This window comes from Eucyclogobius newberryi, unplaced genomic scaffold (assembly GCF_026437365.1).
Source record: "Eucyclogobius newberryi isolate DKJ021-1_F unplaced genomic scaffold, fEucNew1.0.hap1 SCAF_21, whole genome shotgun sequence".
Lineage (NCBI taxonomy): Eukaryota > Metazoa > Chordata > Actinopteri > Gobiiformes > Gobiidae > Eucyclogobius > Eucyclogobius newberryi.
The window spans coordinates 2115660-2134840 of record NW_027315846.1 but is presented as its reverse complement, the minus strand read 5'-3'; the positions used below and the strand labels follow the sequence as shown (position 1 = coordinate 2134840).

Here is a 19181-nt window from a genome sequence, read left to right as displayed (position 1 = left end):
CATGGGGCGCTGTTTTTCTTCTTTGTTCACAGGGGGGGCTGTTATTCTTCTTTGTTCACGGGGGGGCTGTTATTCTTCTTTGTTCACGGGGGGGCTGTTTTTCTTCTTTGTTCACGGGGGGGCTGTTATTCTTCTTTGTTCACGGGGGGGCTGTTATTCTTCTTTGTTCACGGGGGGGCTGTTATTCTTCTTTGTTCACGTGGGGGGCTGTTATTCTTCTTTGTTCATGGGGGGGGCTGTTATTCTTCTTTGTTCACGGGGGGGCTGTTATTCTTCTTTGTTCACGGGGGGGCTGTTATTCTTCTTTGTTCACAGGGGGCTGTTATTCTTCTTTGTTCACGGGGGGCTGTCATTTTTCTGTGTTCACGGGGGGCTGTTATTCTTCTTTGTTCATGGGGGGGCTGTTATTCTTCTTTGTTCACGGGGGGGGCTGTTATTCTTCTTTGTTCACGGGGGGGCTTTTATTCTTCTTTGTTCACGGGGGGCTGTTATTCTTCTTTGTTCACGGGGGGGCTGTTTTTCTTCTTTGTTCACGGGGGGGCTGTTATTCTTCTTTGTTCACGGGGGGGCTGTTATTCTTCTTTGTTCACGGGGGGCTGTTATTCTTCTTTGTTCACGGGGGGCTTTTATTCTTCTTTTTTCACGGGGGGGCTGTTATTCTTCTTTGTTCATGGGGGGCTGTTTTTCTTCTTTGTTCACAGGGGGGGCTGTTATTCTTCTTTGTTCACGGGGGGGCTGTTATTCTTCTTTGTTCACGGGGGGGCTGTTATTCTTCTTTGTTCACGGGGGGGCTGTTTTTCTTCTTTGTTCACGGGGGGGCTGTTATTCTTCTTTGTTCACGGGGGGCTGTTATTCTTCTTTGTTCACGGGGGGGCTGTTATTCTTCTTTGTTCACGGGGGGCTGTTATTCTTCTTTGTTCACGGGGGGGCTGTTATTCTTCTTTGTTCACGGGGGGGCTGTTTTTCTTCTTTGTTCACGGGGGGCTGTTATTCTTCTTTGTTCACGGGGGGGCTGTTATTCTTCTTTGTTCACGGGGGGCTGTTATTCTTCTTTGTTCAAGGGGGGGCTGTTTTTCTTCTTTGTTCACGGGGGGGCTGTTATTCTTCTTTGTTCACGGGGGGGGCTGTTATTCTTCTTTGTTCACGGGGGGCTGTTATTCTTCTTTGTTCACGGGGGGCTGTTATTCTTCTTTGTTCACGGGGGGGGGCTGTTATTCTTCTTTGTTCATGGGGGGGCTGTTATTCTTCTTTGTTCACGGGGGGGCTGTTATTCTTCTTTGTTCACGGGGGGGCTGTTATTCTTCTTTGTTCACAGGGGGCTGTTATTCTTCTTTGTTCACGGGGGGGCTGTCATTTTTCTGTGTTCACGGGGGGCTGTTATTCTTCTTTGTTCATGGGGGGGCTGTTATTCTTCTTTGTTCACGGGGGGGCTGTTATTCTTCTTTGTTCACGGGGGGGGGGCTTTTATTCTTCTTTGTTCACGGGGGGGCTGTTATTCTTCTTTGTTCATGGGGGGCTGTTATTCTTCTTTGTTCACGGGGGCTTTTATTCTTCTTTGTTCACGGGGGGGCTGTTATTCTTCTTTGTTCACAGGGGGGGCTGTTATTCTTCTTTGTTCACGGGGGGGCTGTTATTCTTCTTTGTTCACGGGGGGGGCTGTTATTCTTCTTTGTTCACGGGGGGGGGCTGTTTTTCTTCTTTGTTCACGGGGGGGCTGTTATTCTTCTTTGTTCACGGGGGGGCTGTTATTCTTCTTTGTTCACGGGGGGCTGTTATTCTTCTTTGTTCACGGGGGGGCTGTTATTCTTCTTTGTTCACGGGGGGCTGTTATTCTTCTTTGTTCACGGGGGGGCTGTTATTCTTCTTTGTTCACGGGGGGGCTGTTATTCTTCTTTGTTCACGGGGGGCTGTTATTCTTCTTTGTTCACGGGGGGGCTGTTTTTCTTCTTTGTTCACGGGGGGGCTGTTATTCTTCTTTGTTCACGGGGGGGGCTGTTATTCTTCTTTGTTCACGGGGGGCTGTTATTCGTCTTTGTTCACGGGGGGCTACTATTCTTCTTTGTTCACGGGGGGCTGTTATTCTTCTTTGTTCACGGGGGGGGCTGTTATTCTTCTTTGTTCACGGGGGGGGCTGTTATTCTTCTTTGTTCACGGGGGGGGCTGTTATTCTTCTTTGTTCACGGGGGGGCTGTTATTCTTCTTTGTTCACGGGGGGGCTGTTATTCTTCTTTGTTCACGGGGGGGCTGTTATTCTTCTTTGTTCATGGGGGGCTGTTATTCTTCTTTGTTCACGGGGGGGCTGTTATTCTTCTTTGTTCACGGGGGGGCTGTTATTCTTCTTTGTTCACGGGGGGGCTGTTATTCTTCTTTGTTCACGGGGGGGGCTGTTATTCTTCTTTGTTCACGGGGGGGGGGGGGCTGTGGACAGGTGCGTAAGTCTCGGCTCAGTTCCCTTTTCGTTGCAGCTCTAATCTTTTTCCGGACCAAAATTGGCCTCTCGCGCTCAGGCTGATCCCTGAGCAGCCGCACGCGCTCGGCCTTCACCGCGGCTCGAGCTCATCAACAGCCGCGCCTCAGAGGCATTAATTAATCTGTTTTGGATTAGAATCTGCTGGAGCGAAACGGAGTCGAGACTGAGGCCAATAATGTCAATGTGTCGGTTACAAAAGCGGATGTGAATGTTGGCAACTTTTCATGAACTGATTTGACCTTTCATCAGAGGAAACCAAACAAAAACAAAACGAACAAGAGTGTAAAGTGTAAAGACTTCAACGAACTTGCAAAATGTCCCACTACTTTAATCTACACTTGGAAGAAGAATTGGAAGAAGACTCTTAAGACGCAGTGGCACGTGGAGGCTCGGACTCGGGAAACATAAGATCGTAGATAACACCACAATTATGATTTGTTTTCATCAGTGGGAATCCCAGGATGGAAACATATTACAACAAAGCCCGGGCTCACTTTATACACAAGTGGAAAGAGTGTGACATTCTTTAAATGAAGGGGGACGACAAACAAGAGAGGAATAGGTGGAGAGATAATGGTTTCAGCACTGATTTGTGGACAGCTCCCGGCGCAAAGTCAGAAAAAGCATCAGAAGCTACAAGGAGCAGATAAAACAAAACAGAAAATCGATGTTCTAAAACATGCGTGTGATGCTAAAAAACCTTGGAAAGTAAAAGATGTTTGACTTCTGTTTCTGGACATAAGAGTTTCGTGCGTCTCACTCCTGAACAGCCAAAGTGAAAGCATTCACGCAGCACGGTGTCCCCCTGCTGGACAAACACAGAACTACTCCTCTGTTTTAGCTCTTTGGGTTGTCACTTACATACAGAAGATAAACATATATATAATATATACAGTATAAACTGGTGTGGTCCAGCTCCCGGGGTCCTCTTGCTCCTGCTCTGGTCTCGTTAGTCGACCTTCTCGCTGCCTGCAACATTAACTTGAGTGAAATAAACTGTTAAACCTGCTGCGGTCTCTGGTTTGGGGTTCAGACTGTAAACCTTGAGATAAATGAAGAACAAGTGGTGCCATAAACATCATGTATGTACAGTGTTAATATAACGTAATGTAAAAGTATTTCAAAAGTGTCAATGTAACAGAATAAGTTATAAAATACGTTCTAATGCAGGTCTTCAGTATTCTGTCACTAAAACCATGTGGTCTATTGTAATACCTAGTCAAATGTTGAAGAGTAGTGTAGAGTAGAGTTCAAGTATGATGAAAATCTAGCACTGTTGCCATAGCAATTAACTTTGAATGGGATGAAGTCCTTAAAAATATCACTAAGTTATTAGTGTAATTTTGTTCTTCATTTTTTTGTATACGAAAATTTTGAAAATGATGCAAACCGAATCTCAGCACCACAGACAGCGCCCCAGTAAGTCTGATCAAATGTCATATTCTTTTGGGTTTCTATACATTTTTAATCTTCTTTTTCTTTCATCTTCTGTGCATTTGAGTTGTGTCCGTTCAGTTTTGTTCGTATTTGATCTGCTAAACAACTCTGGTCTAACGAGACAATAAAAGGAACGTGATTATTTAAGTTTATTATTATTTTACAGTTTGATATGTCACTGTGTTTGTTAAAATAATACAAACAAATGTATTTCAATTCAACCAGCACAAGCCATAAGACAAGCACATTTGCATATGTAACGGACTTCTACATGTCACGTTGTCATTGATCACATGTTTAGATGTTTAGACTTGTCTAATGGTTCATATTTCTAACTAACACCGACAACCGAGCACCAGCAGAGGGCGCACCTCATTAGCAAAACGAATACGAATAATGAAATATTTACCATTTACATCCATTTACATCATTCCTACAGACTTAAGGTCACTAATAACGACACTTACCACTTTATCTTCTTCAGGTTGGATCATAAAAAGTCTCTCGCGGATGAAGGAGCTCCAGATTTTGACGTTCTTTAGAATCAGAATAGGGTTCTAAATTTGGAAGTGTTGTTATTAGCGATCTGGAGTTCGTACGAATAATGTAAATGGATGTAAATGGTGAATATTTCATTATTTGTATTCATATTGCTGATGAGGTGCGCCCTCTGCTGGTGCTCAGTTGTCTTCTGTCGAGACGTGAAAGACCCTAAAGTTCCAAGGGTCCCGACTTTTGCCTCATCTTGCCATCTTGCAGAGCCTCTAGGGGGCGCCAGGTCGTGAATTTTTTTTTTTTTCCCACAATTCAACTTTTATACTTCTCGACCATGAGGCGGTTGAGCAGCAATTGTTCTTCAAAAATAATATTATAGATAGTCCAAAGTAAATCCAAGAAGTAACTTGTAATTTCAATTAAAAAAAACTAAAATTGTGAAAAGAATTTGGTATTTTCAAAGGAGAGACACAAACGAGACGAACGAAGGAAACACAAACGCTCAAATCATTTAATATTGTCAAGATAAAAAGTAAGAGACCGTTACATTGTACGATAGATTAAGAAGGAGGAAAAGTATCAGAGAATTATGCACCGAAGTTTTTTTTCGGTTTTGTTCATGAACGTTCCGCGTTACGGACTCGTGCAGAGAGAGAGAAACGACCAGCGCTGAAGCGACACTCGCTGAGATCATGGCGTCCGGAGCCAAAAACCCATCGGGGGCCGGCGGCGAATCGAGGTCCTGAAATCTGGGACGCGCCGCATTATTATTAGAACTTGTTGTGCTCCTTCTCTTTTCGCTTTCCCCTCCGGCTGAATCCACTGCCAGCGTCAAACCGACCAATCAGCAAACGGGAACGAGCGAAACGATGATGGTCATTAAGCGGTTTAAGGAGCACATGTTCGTTATAAGTTCAGTGGTATTCGGAGGCTATTTAAGTGTTTATTCAGCTCGATCTCTGAGTTACCGTATTTTCCGGACTATAAATTGCACCTTCTTTTCATAGTTTTGGCTGGGGTGCGACTTATACTTATATTTATACTTATATACTTATACTTACTCATGCTCCAGTGCGACTTATATGTTTTTTCTTCTCTATTATGCATTTTTTGGCTAGTGCGGCTTATAGTCCGGAAAATACGGTAATTTTTGTTCAAATATCTGTCTATTTGTCTGAAAATGTGTCTTTTTTAAGTGTATTTTTTCTTTTAGTTTTTAAAAGGACGGAAAGGAAAACGCTCTTGACACTGATCGATGAGCGACAGTTACAATATCGACCAGCAGGGAGCATCGTTTGTGGAGCAGATCCCTGGACACGCCGCTGACCCTGAGAAATGACCTGGTTTTGAGCACAGAACGTGGAGTAAAACATCTATTCACTTTTATAACAGTTTGTGCGCGAGGGAAAGAGGACTGGGTTAAAGCGCCCCCTGCAGGTCGTGGTTAAAGCGCCCCCTGCAGGTCGTGGTTAAAGCGCCCCCTGCAGGTCGTGGTTAATGCGCCCCCTGCAGGTCGTGGTTAATGCGCCCCCTGCAGGTCATTGTTAAAGCGCCCCCTGCAGGTCGTGGTTAAAGCGCCCCCGGCAGGTCGTTGTTAAAGCGCCTCCTGCAGGTCGTTGTTAAAGCGCCTCCTGCAGGTCATTGTTAAAGCGCCCCCTGCAGGTCGTGGTTAAAGCGCCCCCTGCAGGTTGTGGTTAATGCGCCCCCTGCAGGTCGTGGTTAATGCGCCCCCTGCAGGTCATTGTTAAAGCGCCCCCTGCAGGTCATTGTTAAAGCGCCCCCTGCAGGTTGTGGTTAATGCGCCCCCTGCAGGTCGTGGTTAAAGCGCCCCCTGCAGGTCGTTGTTAAAGCGCCCCCTGCAGGTCGTGGTTAAAGCGCCTCCTGCAGGTCGTTGTTAAAGCGCCCCCTGCAGGTTGTGGTTAATGCGCCCCCTGCAGGTCGTGGTTAATGCGCCCCCTGCAGGTCATTGTTAAAGCGCCCCCTGCAGGTCGTGGTTAAAGCGCCCCCTGCAGGTCGTTGTTAATGCGCCCCCTGCAGGTCGTGGTTAATGCGCCCCCTGCAGGTCGTTGTTAAAGCGCCCCCTGCAGGTCATTGTTAAAGCGCCCCCTGCAGGTCGTGGTTAAAGCGCCCCCGGCAGGTCGTTGTTAAAGCGCCTCCTGCAGGTCGTTGTTAAAGCGCCCCCTGCAGGTTGTGGTTAATGCGCCCCCTGCAGGTCGTGGTTAATGCGCCCCCTGCAGGTCATTGTTAAAGCGCCCCCTGCAGGTCGTGGTTAAAGCGCCCCCTGCAGGTCGTTGTTAAAGCGCCCCCTGCAGGTCGTGGTTAAAGCGCCCCCTGCAGGTCGTGGTTAAAGCGCCCCCTGCAGGTCGTGGTTAAAGCGCCCTCCGTTTTCTCCACAAAAACAGTGGTAAAACCTTGTCACGGGCCCTTTAATGGTGTGGGTAAAGCACGGTGTGGATTAAAGGAGAAGTATGACGTCATGAGTGGTCCGTGGGCGGGACATGGATGATTGACAGGGCTTCATCTGACTTCTCTAAACCGTGTCCAGATGCTCCTTGTCCTGAGCAGCAGTGCGAAGGATCCAGAGGTGTTTCCACTGAGTCCTGAAGGTGCTGCACCGTTTCCATGGCGACGTGATCCCTCGTCCCGGGACTGTTCTAGTTTCGGCTTTTCTGTGTTCACTTTTCTTCCCTCCTTTTCTCCTGTCTGCTCCTGGCTGCTCCTGTCTGCTCCAGTCTGCTCCTGTCTGCCCCTGTCTGCTCCTCTCTGCTCCTGTCTGCTCCTGTCTGCTCCTCTCTGCTCCTGTCATGCTCCTGTCATGCTCCTGTCTGCTCATGTCATGCTCCTGTCATGCTCCTGTCATGCTCCTTCCATGCTCCTGTCATGCTCCAATCTGCTCCTGTCTGCTCCTGTCTGCTCCTGTCTGCTCCTATCTACTCCTCTCTGCTCCTGTCATGCTCCTGTCTGCTCCTCTCTGCTCCTGTCATGCTCCTGTCATGCTCCTGTCTGCTCCTGTCATGCTCCTGTCATGCTCCTGTCTGCTCCTATCTGCTCCTCTCTGCTCCTGTCATGCTCCTGTCTGCTCCTATCTGCTCCTCTCTGCTCCTGTCATGCTCCTGTCTGCTCCTATCTGCTCCTCTCTGCTCCTGTCATGCTCCTGTCTGCTCCTCTCTGCTCCAGTCTGCTTCTGTACTGCTCCTGTGTTTGCCACATGTCTGCCCTTGACTCTTGTTTCGTCGCTTGTTCTCCTTTTACGAGGCGGTCGGAGGCGGTCAGAGCCGGTCGGAGGCGGTCGGAGGCTGTCGGAGGCTGTCGTAGGCGGCCGTAGGCTGTCGTAGGCGGTCGTAGGCGATCGGAGGCTGTCGTAGGCGGTCATGGGCGGTCGTAGGCGATCGGAGGCGGTCGGAGGCGGTCATGGGCGGTCGGAGGCGGTCGGAGGCGGTCGGAGGCGTTTTATCTGGCTCCTCCCCAGCAGCAGGGGGAGGCGATGCTCCGACCCGACCTTTGACCCGGTTTTATCACGTCTTTGTTTTGCTGGAGCCCGTCTGAGCTGTCCGTCATCATCTGCTCGACCAGGAGCGACCCCGCCTCCTCGATGTTGGTGCCCTCCTGTGAACGAGGGGTCAGAGGTCAACAGGGTTCAGAGAGCGAAGGGTTAATATGTGAGCGGCTTTTATGAGTCGAGCTTCTTCTTCTTCTCTTAAGGTTCGACCGTAAAAGAAACGTGATGAAACAATATCTCTGCTCGGTCACATGATCAGAGCTGCGGTCACATGGTCAGAGCTGCAGTCACATGGTCACATGCTGCGGTCACATGGTCAGAGCTGCTGCGGTCACATGGTCAGAGCTCCAGTCACGTGGTCACATGCTGCGGTCACATGGTCAGAGCTGCTGCGGTCACATGGTCAGAGCTCCAGTCACGTGGTCAGAGCTGTGGTCACATGCTGGGGTCACATGGTCAGAGCTGCTGCGGTCACATGGTCAGAGCTGCAGTCACATGGTCAGAGCTGCTGCGGTCACATGCTGTGGTCACATGGTCAGAGCTGCGGTCACATGGTCGGAGCTGCGGTCACATAGTCGAAGCTGCGGTCACATGCTGTGGTCACATGGTCAGAGCTGCGGTCACATGGTCAGAGCTGCGGTCACATGGTCAGAGCTGCGGTCACTGCGGTCACATGGTCAGAGCTGCGGTCACATGCTGCGGTCACATGGTCAGAGCTGCTGCGGTCACATGCTGTGGTCACATGGTCAGAGCTGCGGTCACATGGTCGGAGCTGCGGTCACATGGTCGAAGCTGCGGTCACATGCTGTGGTCACATGGTCAGAGCTGCGGTCACATGGTCAGAGCTGCGGTCACATGGTCAGAGCTGCGGTCACTGCGGTCACATGGTCAGAGCTGCGGTCACATGCTGCGGTCACATGGTCAGAGCTGCTGCGGTCACATGCTGTGGTCACATGGTCAGAGCTGCGGTCACATGGTCAGAGCTGCGGTCACATGCTGCGGTCACATGGTCAGAGCTGCGGTCACTGCGGTCACATGGTCAGAGCTGCGGTCACATAGTCAGAGCTGCGGTCACTGCGGTCACATGGTCAGAGCTGCGGTCACATGGTCAGAGCTGCGGTCACATGCTGCGGTCACATGGTCAGAGCTGCGGTCACATGGTCAGAGCTGCGGACACTGCGGTCACATGGTCAGAGCTGCGGTCACTGCGGTCACATGGTCAGAGCTGCGGTCACATGGTCAGAGCTGCGGTCACATGGTCAGAGCTGCGGACACTGCGGTCACATGGTCAGAGCTGCGGTCACTGCGGTCACATGGTCAGAGCTGCGGTCACATGGTCAGAGCTGCGGTCACATGGTCAGAGCTGCGGTCACATGCTGCGGTCACATGATCAGAGCTGCGGTCACATGGTCAGAGCTGCGGACACTGCGGTCACATGGTCAGAGCTGCGGTCACATGGTCAGAGCTGCGGTCACATGGTCAGAGCTGCGGTCACTGCGGTCACATGGTCAGAGCTGCGGTCACATGGTCAGAGCTGCTGCGGTCACATGGTCTGAGCTGCTGCGGTCACATGGTCAGAGCTGCAGTCACATGGTCACATGCTGCGGTCACATGGTCAGAGCTGCTGCGGTCACATGGTCAGAGCTCCAGTCACGTGGTCACATGCTGCGGTCACATGGTCAGAGCTGCTGCGGTCACATGGTCAGAGCTCCAGTCACGTGGTCAGAGCTGTGGTCACATGCTGTGGTCACATGGTCAGAGCTGCTGCGGTCACATGGTCAGAGCTGCAGTCACATGGTCAGAGCTGCTGCGGTCACATGGTCAGAACTGCTGCGGTCACATGCTGTGGTCACATGGTCAGAGCTGCGGTCACATGGTCGGAGCTGCGGTCACATGGTCGAAGCTACGGTCACATGCTGTGGTCACATGGTCAGAGCTGCGGTCACATGGTCAGAGCTGCGGTCACATGCTGCGGTCACATGGTCAGAGCTGCGGTCACTGCGGTCACATGGTCAGAGCTGCGGTCACATAGTCAGAGCTGCGGTCACTGCGGTCACATGGTCAGAGCTGCGGTCACATAGTCAGAGCTGCGGTCACATGCTGCGGTCACATGGTCAGAGCTGCGGTCACATGGTCAGAGCTGCGGACACTGCGGTCACATGGTCAGAGCTGCGGTCACTGCGGTCACATGGTCAGAGCTGCGGTCACATGGTCAGAGCTGCGGACACTGCGGTCACATGGTCAGAGCTGCGGTCACTGCGGTCACATGGTCAGAGCTGCGGTCACATGGTCAGAGCTGCGGTCACATGGTCAGAGCTGCGGTCACATGGTCAGAGCTGCGGTCACATGCTGCGGTCACATGATCAGAGCTGCGGTCACATGGTCAGAGCTGCGGACACTGCGGTCACATGGTCAGAGCTGCGGTCACATGGTCAGAGCTGCGGTCACATGGTCAGAGCTGCGGTCACTGCGGTCACATGGTCAGAGCTGCGGTCACATGGTCAGAGCTGCGGTCACTGCGGTCACATGGTCAGAGCTGCGGTCACATGGTCAGAGCTGCAGTCACATGGTCAGAGCTGCGGTCACTGCGGTCACATGGTCAGAGCTGCGGTCACATGGTCAGAGCTGCGGTCACATGGTCAGAGCTGCGGTCACTGCGGTCACATGGTCAGAGCTGCGGTCACTGCGGTCACATGGTCAGAGCTGCGGTCACATGGTCAGAGCTGCAGTCACATGGTCAGAGCTGCGGTCACATGGTCAGAGCTGCGGTCACTGCGGTCACATGGTCAGAGCTGCGGTCACTGCGGTCACATGGTCAGAGCTGCGGTCACATGGTCAGAGCTGCGGTCACATGGTCAGAGCTGCGGTCACATGGTCAGAGCTGCGGACACTCTGGTCACATGGTCAGAGCTGCGGTCACATGGTCAGAGCTGCGGTCACATGGTCAGAGCTGCGGTCACTCCGGTCACATGGTCAGAGCTGCGGTCACATGGTCAGAGCTGCGGTCACTGCGGTCACATGGTCAGAGCTGCGGTCACATGGTCAGAGCTGCGGTCACATGGTCAGAGCTGCGGTCACTGCGGTCACATGGTCAGAGCTGCGGTCACATGGTCAGAGCTGCAGTCACATGGTCAGAGCTGCGGTCACATGGTCAGAGCTGCGGTCACATGGTCAGAGCTGCGGTCACTGCGGTCACATGGTCAGAGCTGCGGTCACTGCGGTCACATGGTCAGAGCTGCGGTCACTGCGGTCACATGGTCAGAGCTGCGGTCACTGCGGTCACATGGTCAGAGCTGCGGTCACTGCGGTCACATGGTCAGAGCTGCGGTCACATGGTCAGAGCTGCGGTCACATGGTCAGAGCTGCGGTCACATGGTCAGAGAATATCTTTGTATTTAGTCGACAAGTCCAACAATTGTTTTTATTTTGGTGAGATTTTTAAGTGACTTTTTAACCAAACAAATGTTGGAAGATTGTATTAAACTTCTGATTGTGATGAACATGTGACTTTGTCTCTTCTGAGACGATCGGACCTTTGCAGACGTCTCAAACCAGCCGCTGAAGCCGTGCAGGAGACAGAAGTGGTCCAGAGAGGGCGCCATGGCGTCCCGGTCCCTCTGCTCCATCAGGTCACACTTGTTGGCCAATAGGAGCGCGGGGATCGGCCGTCCACTGTCCAGGGACACTTTAGCGTCCAGATCGCTCTTCCACCGAGCGGCCGAGTCCAGCGTGGGCCAGTTGTGGGCGTCGAACACGACCAGCGCTCCACGGGCCTCTCTGTAGAACACTCGGGACAGGTTCCTCGTCTGCTCCTGGCCTGGGACAGAAAACACATCAGACAAATGTATTTACTGCAAACAATATATATATATATATATATATATATATATATATATATATATATATATATATATATATATACATATAATTTTAGAGCGGGAGATATTACAGAAAAAGTATTTATGCCCAAATCTCCAAGAAAACCTGCTCCAAATGAACCATATTCATTCCTCTCTATAGCTTTATATTTATTTATTTACATATATTTTATTGTCTTTATTTATTATTACACGTGTGTTATCAACATTGTGCTGATCTCACACTGGAGGAAATGTGATCTATTGACAATTTAATCGAAAGAAAATTTAAAATATCGTTGTCTTTTGGTCTTGTCAATTGTAAAATCTCGATGTTTCTTCTCAAAATAACCCTAACATTTGGTTTGAAGTGAGAAATGACCCCAATAATCCCAAGTATTTCCCTGTAGTATTATTAAATGGTGATTGAGGGGCTCTTAACATGTAGTTCAGAGTAACTCGTGCCACTTAGAAGCCGTTTTATGAAACACCAACAATTGTTTTTATTTCCTCTTCATGTGGTAATGTTACTCTGCTCTATAAGTGACAGTGTCACTGACATGTTTGTTTTGCTCTTTACAATCTGATAAAGTCATTGTATTATCAGGACCAAAAGTGGAAATAAAGTGTGTTTACTTCATTACTTCAGTTGTAAATGTGGATTTAAAATATGTATTTGTACAGTCAATGTCAAATATTCAATTTTGGAAAAAAGTAAAATAGCCCCTCCTATATTTGCGCCAGCAGCGCCACTGAGCGCCACTTTCCCCTGTCACGTGCCACTTTTATCTCAGAGAACATCTAAAAACTAGAAATACTGGCTCTTTCTTCAACAACGTAAAGGCTTTTTCACGTAAACCGGTCCAAAACACACCGGGACTCACCCGCGATGTCCCAGAACTGTCCCAGAACTCACCCGCGATGTCCCAGAACTGTCCCAGAACTCACCCGCGATGTCCCAGAGCTGAAGCCGGACCACGGTCCTCGGGTCCCGCTGCACCGTCTTCAGGGCGAAGTCCACTCCGATCGTGGTCTTGTAGTTCTCACTGAAGCTTTTCCTCACGCTCCGGAGCACGACGCTGGTCTTCCCCACGCGCACGTCCCCGACCACCAGCACCTTGAACAGGTGGTCGGTGCAAACGGCCATTCTGCCCCGGGACGCGCGTGAGGACGTGGTCAGTGGTCAGTGGTCAGTGGTCAGTGGTCAGTGGTCAGTGGGCAGTGGTCAGTGGTCAGTGGTCAGTGGTCAGTGGGCAGTGGGCAGTGGTCAGTGGGCAGTGGGCAGTGGGCAGGGACGGGGCAGGTAAACGGCAGGATCATTCTATGTCCCGTGTCCCGTGTCCTGATCCTGATCCTGATCCTGGTCTTTGCTTTCACTTTCAGCCCGTAAAGCGCAAACTGTAAAAGGTACATACAATAAACAGACCTATGTAATAATAATAATTGTAAAAATAAAGAAAACTAAAAAATTTAACGGAAAAATGTGAAAAATAATTAAAAAATAAAGAAAAAATTAGAAATAAAAAAGAAAACATGGCTGAGCAGGCTTTTTTTCAGATTTTACTTTTATTTTATACATTTATTTATGTATTGACTTCTTTATACTGTATGTAAAGAAAATTATGTAATAATAATAATTGTAAAAATAATGAAACATTTCAAGGAAAAAACTTTTACTTATAAACTTAAAAACTTTAAAAAACGAGGAACGAGGGGTTAACACATATTATGTAAAAAGTCTTATACTTTGGGAGATTAATATTGATCTTATTTAATATTGATGTAATAGTGTGGATGTTAGCAACATTAGCATAACGCATTTATAACTGCAGAGGCTCAACCTCAGCAATATTTTAACTGTTGTGTATTAAACATCCAAACGAAGAGATAAACTTTGGATTTTCTTACTCAGATAAACTCTTTTGAGATTTTAGCTGTAGAGTTTTATTAATTAACCTTTATTTAGCGTGAAAGAATTCAAGATTAACCACAAACGCAACAAAAACCTTCTGTTCTACATGAAAACTGAAGAGCACAAACATCGATCCTTCACATTTGACACGATACAGACAGACATACGTCATTCTGGACTCTCCCAAACGACGAATAAGTAACTTTTATGGATAATTACTGTTCTATTCTGCCTTTTTACTGCGGTTATTCTGCTTTATGGCCGTTGCGTCAGTGGCACAAAGTCACGTTATTGTCTATTGTGATGTTTTCTGTCGCTGTGTCGCTTCAAACACATATTTACTGCTCTTTTATTTCAAAACACTGGATTAGATCGGGCCAAACGCGTAAGCAATCTGTTATAACACGTTCATTTATCATACAGTAAATGCTCAAAAAAGACAGGAGACGAAAGCATAAAAATGTTTACTTGATCAAACGCTCTTAAAGTCTATAGTTTACAAGAGTTTTTATTGCATTTACTACGTGGTGTTCAGCTCTTATCTAACGACGGCTTAAACACAGAACAGGCTAAAACTCAAGCGTTCACAAACACGTTGTCAGTTATTGCTTCTATTCAAATACGGAATTCCAAGTTTGGCGGTGGAAATGGCTCTGAACAGTTTACGAGGCGTGAATAAAAAGGCGTTGTGGGGGTTTGGTCGTCAGTTCGGAGGCTGCTCTGCCGCTGCGTTCGCCCGGTCGCCTGGGAAACGCTCTGAACGCGAAGATAAAATCTAGTCTCAGTCGTTCGTAAATAGTTTAGCCTAAAAAATTCACATTTTCTTTACAGATCTAAAGCTGAATGATGCGTTTAAGAAATATGTCACATTCGGATGAACCCAGAGCACGTAGTGGCAGTAAGATGGAACAAGTGAACGTATACAATAGAGGAACTGGTAACTCGTAGATATAACATAAATAAATACAATAAAAATTAAAATAATTTAAGTAAATGTAATTAATTTAATTAATTGTAATTAATTGTAATTAATTGTAATTAAATTTAATTAATTTAATTAATTTAATTAATTTAATTAATTTAATTAAATCAAATCAAATCACATGAATTAAAATAAATAAAAAATAAACAGTAAATATAACAAACAATAGATGAATTAAATAAATACAATAATTAAATACAATAAAAATAAATAAAATAAAAATAATTCGATGAAGTAAATCACTTGAAATAAATTACTTAAAATAAATTAATACATAACAAAATTAAATACAACAAATAAATAAACAAACAAACAAATAAATAAATAAATACAATAAAATAATGTAAAATTATTTTTAATAAGAAAATTTGTCCTCTGTATTTGACCCATTCTCCTCCAGATTTAACACAGGCTCGTTTGATGGAAAAACAATTAGTAAACTCCTCAAAAACAACAGAGTTAACAATCCAAGCATATTTTTAGGGCCACAACCATTTGAGGGGCACATGCTCATCCGGACCAGAAATAGACTATAAATGCAGAAGTTAAAATGTAAAATGAATATATATGTACAATATGCTCCACTCTAATACTCTAGTGTATTTTCAAACACGCCATGAAAATAATAATCTTGTGTGGCCTATTCAAAAGTTAATTAGACAAAATATTACATCTAAAATGTTATTTGACTGATTCAAATTTTCATGGGGGAATGGACCCTCAAACCCCCCTTTAAATCCGCCTATTTCTAACTGTAAGTGGTCCGCTCCAAATTAGATCCCCAATCACTTTTTCTCCCCAGTCCACTCCAGATTTCATGTCATTATTTCATTACATTCCACTGTTATGTCCATTTATTTAAACAGTGTCGTTCGGTGGGCCACAAACAACGTCTTTTTAGGATATTCTATGTCACAAGCAAGTATTTCAAATAAAAGTTGCTAAAAACAATGTCCAAGACCCTTAAAACACCTTAATCATGGCAGTGTAAATGTTAAAGCTTAGACTGTATGACTAAACCAGTGTTCGTTCAAAAGTATTCTGACTCAGTGAACAGCCCCGCCCACTTTGAGTAAATTTCCCCTTCATTTTACCCAGAGTCCTTTCGCGAAATTAAATCGTAAAGAGTTTAAAGGCACGTCAGAGGCTAAAAAGCTACGTGGCAACCAATGTTTACAACCCGATTGTTTTCAGTTAAAAAAACACGGTAAAAATGAAATGTTTTAATAATCTAGCGCTTCACAAAGTTTCAGAAAGAGACGTGTCGGACGATACCTGCTGAGCTCCAGCCACTTATCGGGTTGTTCCAGTTTTTTTTTTTAATAAAAGCTTTAATGTGGTTGGATTGCAGTGTTCTATTGTGTTTAAACCAAAAAAAGATGAAAAAACCAGTACGTACTCAAGATCTGGAGCTGGTTCCCCCCGACGACTGCCCGGTTTGATTCAGAGACATTGAAGGTCAAATACAGAGGACCAGTTTCTCGACAGGCACAACACAGTCTACCTTAAACTTAACCTAAACCAGACCACGCCCTCTGCCGTCTATATTTACAACCGCACGATAACGACTCGTCCTCGCACACGCTCCTCACAGCGTCGAGGAGCTTTGCCTGTAGTCCTCCTCGAACACCACCGAGGCGTAAATCACCTCCTCGGGCCCGATCAGGAGCGACTCGGACAGCGGCGAAATCGCGAACGGATTCGTGCACGGCGCCCCCGCGAAGTCTCGGAACGGCGACGGCGGCATCAGCGGCACCAGCGTCTCCTCCGCCGTCGCCGCTCTGACGCCGGCGTAGCTCTCCTCGCGGTGGATCTGAGCGTTGTTGTAGAGGAAGCCCTCGAGCAGGCCGAAACACTCGTTGTCCACGTCGTCGCCGTCCTCTCGCTCGAACTGGTGGAACTGAATCGGCGGCGGCATCGTGTCGTTTTGGAGGAAATTAGCTTGGCGGTAAACTGGCATCGCCGCGCCGCTGTTGTCGCTAGCTTCCGGCAGCAACATCAGATCTTTGGGGCTGTTGCTGCTTTGGAACGTGGACATTTCCTGGTGGTTGAGGACGACGCTTTGTGAGATGCTGTTGTTGTTCTGGTGCGTTGAGATGATCTGGATTTCCTCTTTCACTCGGTTCGCGGCAGTCGTAGCATTCGTAGCAGTAGCATTCGTAGCGGCGGCGTTTGTAGCTGCGGTGGCTCGTTCGTGGCGCGCTACTGAAGGAGGCGTTTCGGGCGGGTTGTACCTCAGCGGCTCGTCGTCCTCCTCCTCCTCGACGTTGTAAAGCGTTTTGGTGCTCAGGTCCGAGAACTCCAGCGCGGATCCCTGGAACGCGTTAGCGGTTAGCGGTTTGATGACGGCGGTTTGGTTGGCGTCCTGCCGCTTCACGTGCACGGACAGCCTATGCCACATGTGCTCGCCTTTGGGCGGGGCTCGCACACCTGGTTCAGACCATGATACAGACTTGCCATTAGAACTACAAACAGAATGCAAAAGAAAATACAAAATAAAATGTTAATGTGAGGGACCCGGGACGTGGAGAGGAAAGAAACGTATGTGTGTCTCCATGCAACACAACTGGTGACAGTCATAATATTAACACTATTAAGCCTTTAAAAATAACAATAATCATTTTACCACTGCCACCTTTTTATTTTCATCATTATTATTTTTATTATATAGATTATTATTTTTTATTATCATTTTTTATTATATAGATTTGTTTTTATTTTATCATATTATTATTTGTATTATATAGATTATTATTTTTTATTGTTATTATATCTTATATAGATTTATTTTAATTTTATCATTATTATCATTTTTATTATATAGATTTATTTTCATTTCATCATTATTAAATTGTTGTCATTTTTTTGTCTTTTCTGTATAATTTTAATGGATTATATAAAATGAAGAAGACATTCAAACATGTTTTTTGTTGAATTTGTTTTAGATTTAATGGATTTTATTGACATTCTGGTTTCTTACTTTCAATAAGATGATTTAGAGTTTAATATCTGTAATAGTTACCGTGTAAATATGAATTATTATAATAAAGATGTCTCTATAAGTGGATTACATGCAAGTAGTTCTCTTCTCACAGGCATTTCTGACGCCACAGCTGCCCTGAGGCAAGAGATGAAAGGCCAGGAGGGTAAAGGAAACAACAGAAGATACTAGACTTTTCACCTTTAAATGAGGAAATTTAGTTTTTTAAATACCAACTTTCTCGTTTCAGTTTGAAAGTCGTGTACGGCTTTAATGTGGACGAAACTTGAAGACAAATGTGCATTTTCAGGAAAGTTTTCAGGAACACTTCACCCACCAGTGTGTGTGGTTTGTGGTGGTCAGAGAAAACAGGCCAGTTTTCCTCAGGGCGGCTCTGGCTACAATCATTAAGGCCTAAATCTGCAACTACTTTATTTATTTTTTAAGCAACATTATTCAAATTGCAATTGGCCAAACTTTGGTACATTTTTATCTGTTATTTGCTTCATCGTGGGCTTAATAGTGAGTGACATGAACAGAACTTTAGAATCTTATAAATGACAGAATGGAGGCAAAATGAAGTAAATCATGACACATTTTCAATAATAAACTGATATCAGATCAAAATACTAATGGTTTTAGGTTTTTATAACAAAAAGTACACAACAATTCTGAATTTCCAGTGTAGAAATGTCAGTTAGTTTATCTTATCTTATCAATTTTAAGGCCATTTTACATAATATGTAAAATGGCCTTAAAATTGTATCCGAGCTTCAAAAGTATAGTATGTAAAATGAAAAACTAATCTGGGCTCAACATTTCTGTAAGTATTTGTCCAGTAAAAAGCCATAATCTCCTATTTAATAAAAAAATAATGAAAAATATAACAGTAAATGTGTTTAAACCGGACTCGATCTTTGTGATTTTCTGAGTTTCCACTTCACTTCTGCCTTTGTTCTGTTCACAAACATTCAAAGACTCTGTAGATGTTATAAATATTATAAACTGTTACCAGACTGAACTCTCATGCTTTAATGTGCGTTTATAACATGCGTTAGTTAAAAGCGTGCGATCCCTGGACACAAACGAGCTCGTGTTAATCAAAGCCAGAGGTCAGAGGTCAGAGTCACGTGACCCACTTCTGTCGCTCTCCACAGGTTCAGCTCCGACGGTGACTACAGCAGAGACGGACTGGGACGAGGGACGAGAGGGACCAGGGGGAGAGACGAGAGGGACGAGGGGGAGGGACGAGAGGGACGAGGGGGAGGAACAAGAGGGAGGGACGAGAGGGAGGGACAAGAGGGAGGGACGAGGGGGACGAGAGAGAGGGACGAGGGGGAGGGACGAGAGGGAGGGACGAGAAGGATGGGACGAGCGAGAGGGACGAGCAGAAGGGACTTGACGAGCGGGAGGGACAAGCAAGAGGGACGTGAGGGAGGGACGAGAAGGAGGGACGAGCGGGATGGGACGAGCAGGAAGGACGAGAGGGACGAGCGGGAGGGACGAGCAGGAGGGACGAGCGAGAGGGACGAGCAAGAGGGACGAGCCG

The 19181-nt window shown here is 46.7% G+C and overlaps 2 protein-coding genes across 2 annotated transcripts in view; both read right to left on the bottom strand.

The window, feature by feature from the left end:
- Nucleotides 1-7852: 7852 nt before the first annotated feature.
- On the bottom strand, nucleotides 7853-12905 carry LOC140370969 (ras-related protein Rab-32-like). The gene is made up of 3 exons (XM_072458250.1): nucleotides 12707-12905; nucleotides 11435-11718; nucleotides 7853-8008 (listed from the first exon to the last, which is right to left on the bottom strand). Exons 1-3 carry the CDS (start codon nucleotides 12903-12905, stop codon nucleotides 7853-7855), a joined length of 639 nt encoding a protein of 212 aa, XP_072314351.1.
- A 3335-nt stretch (nucleotides 12906-16240) lies between these two features.
- LOC140370968 (metabotropic glutamate receptor 1-like) overlaps nucleotides 16241-19181 on the bottom strand; it is a 29903-nt gene continuing 26962 nt past the window's right edge. Inside the window, exon 8 of the mRNA XM_072458249.1 lies at nucleotides 16241-17117. Within this exon, the coding sequence (XP_072314350.1) occupies nucleotides 16241-17117 (877 nt within the window). The remainder of the gene's footprint in view (nucleotides 17118-19181) is intronic.

Bases quoted from the DNA above. Each gene is read 5' to 3' on its own strand.
- LOC140370969 (XM_072458250.1), bottom strand. From the start codon at position 12,905: ATGGCCGTTTGCACCGACCACCTGTTCAAGGTGCTGGTGGTCGGGGAC. The intron at 11,719-12,706 runs GTGAGTTCTGGG...TTTCTGTCCCAG, and splicing joins TCAGCTCTGGGACATCGCGG to GCCAGGAGCAGACGAGGAAC. The intron at 8,009-11,434 runs GTCCGATCGTCT...CCTCGTTCACAG, and splicing joins GGTTTGAGACGTCTGCAAAG to GAGGGCACCAACATCGAGGA.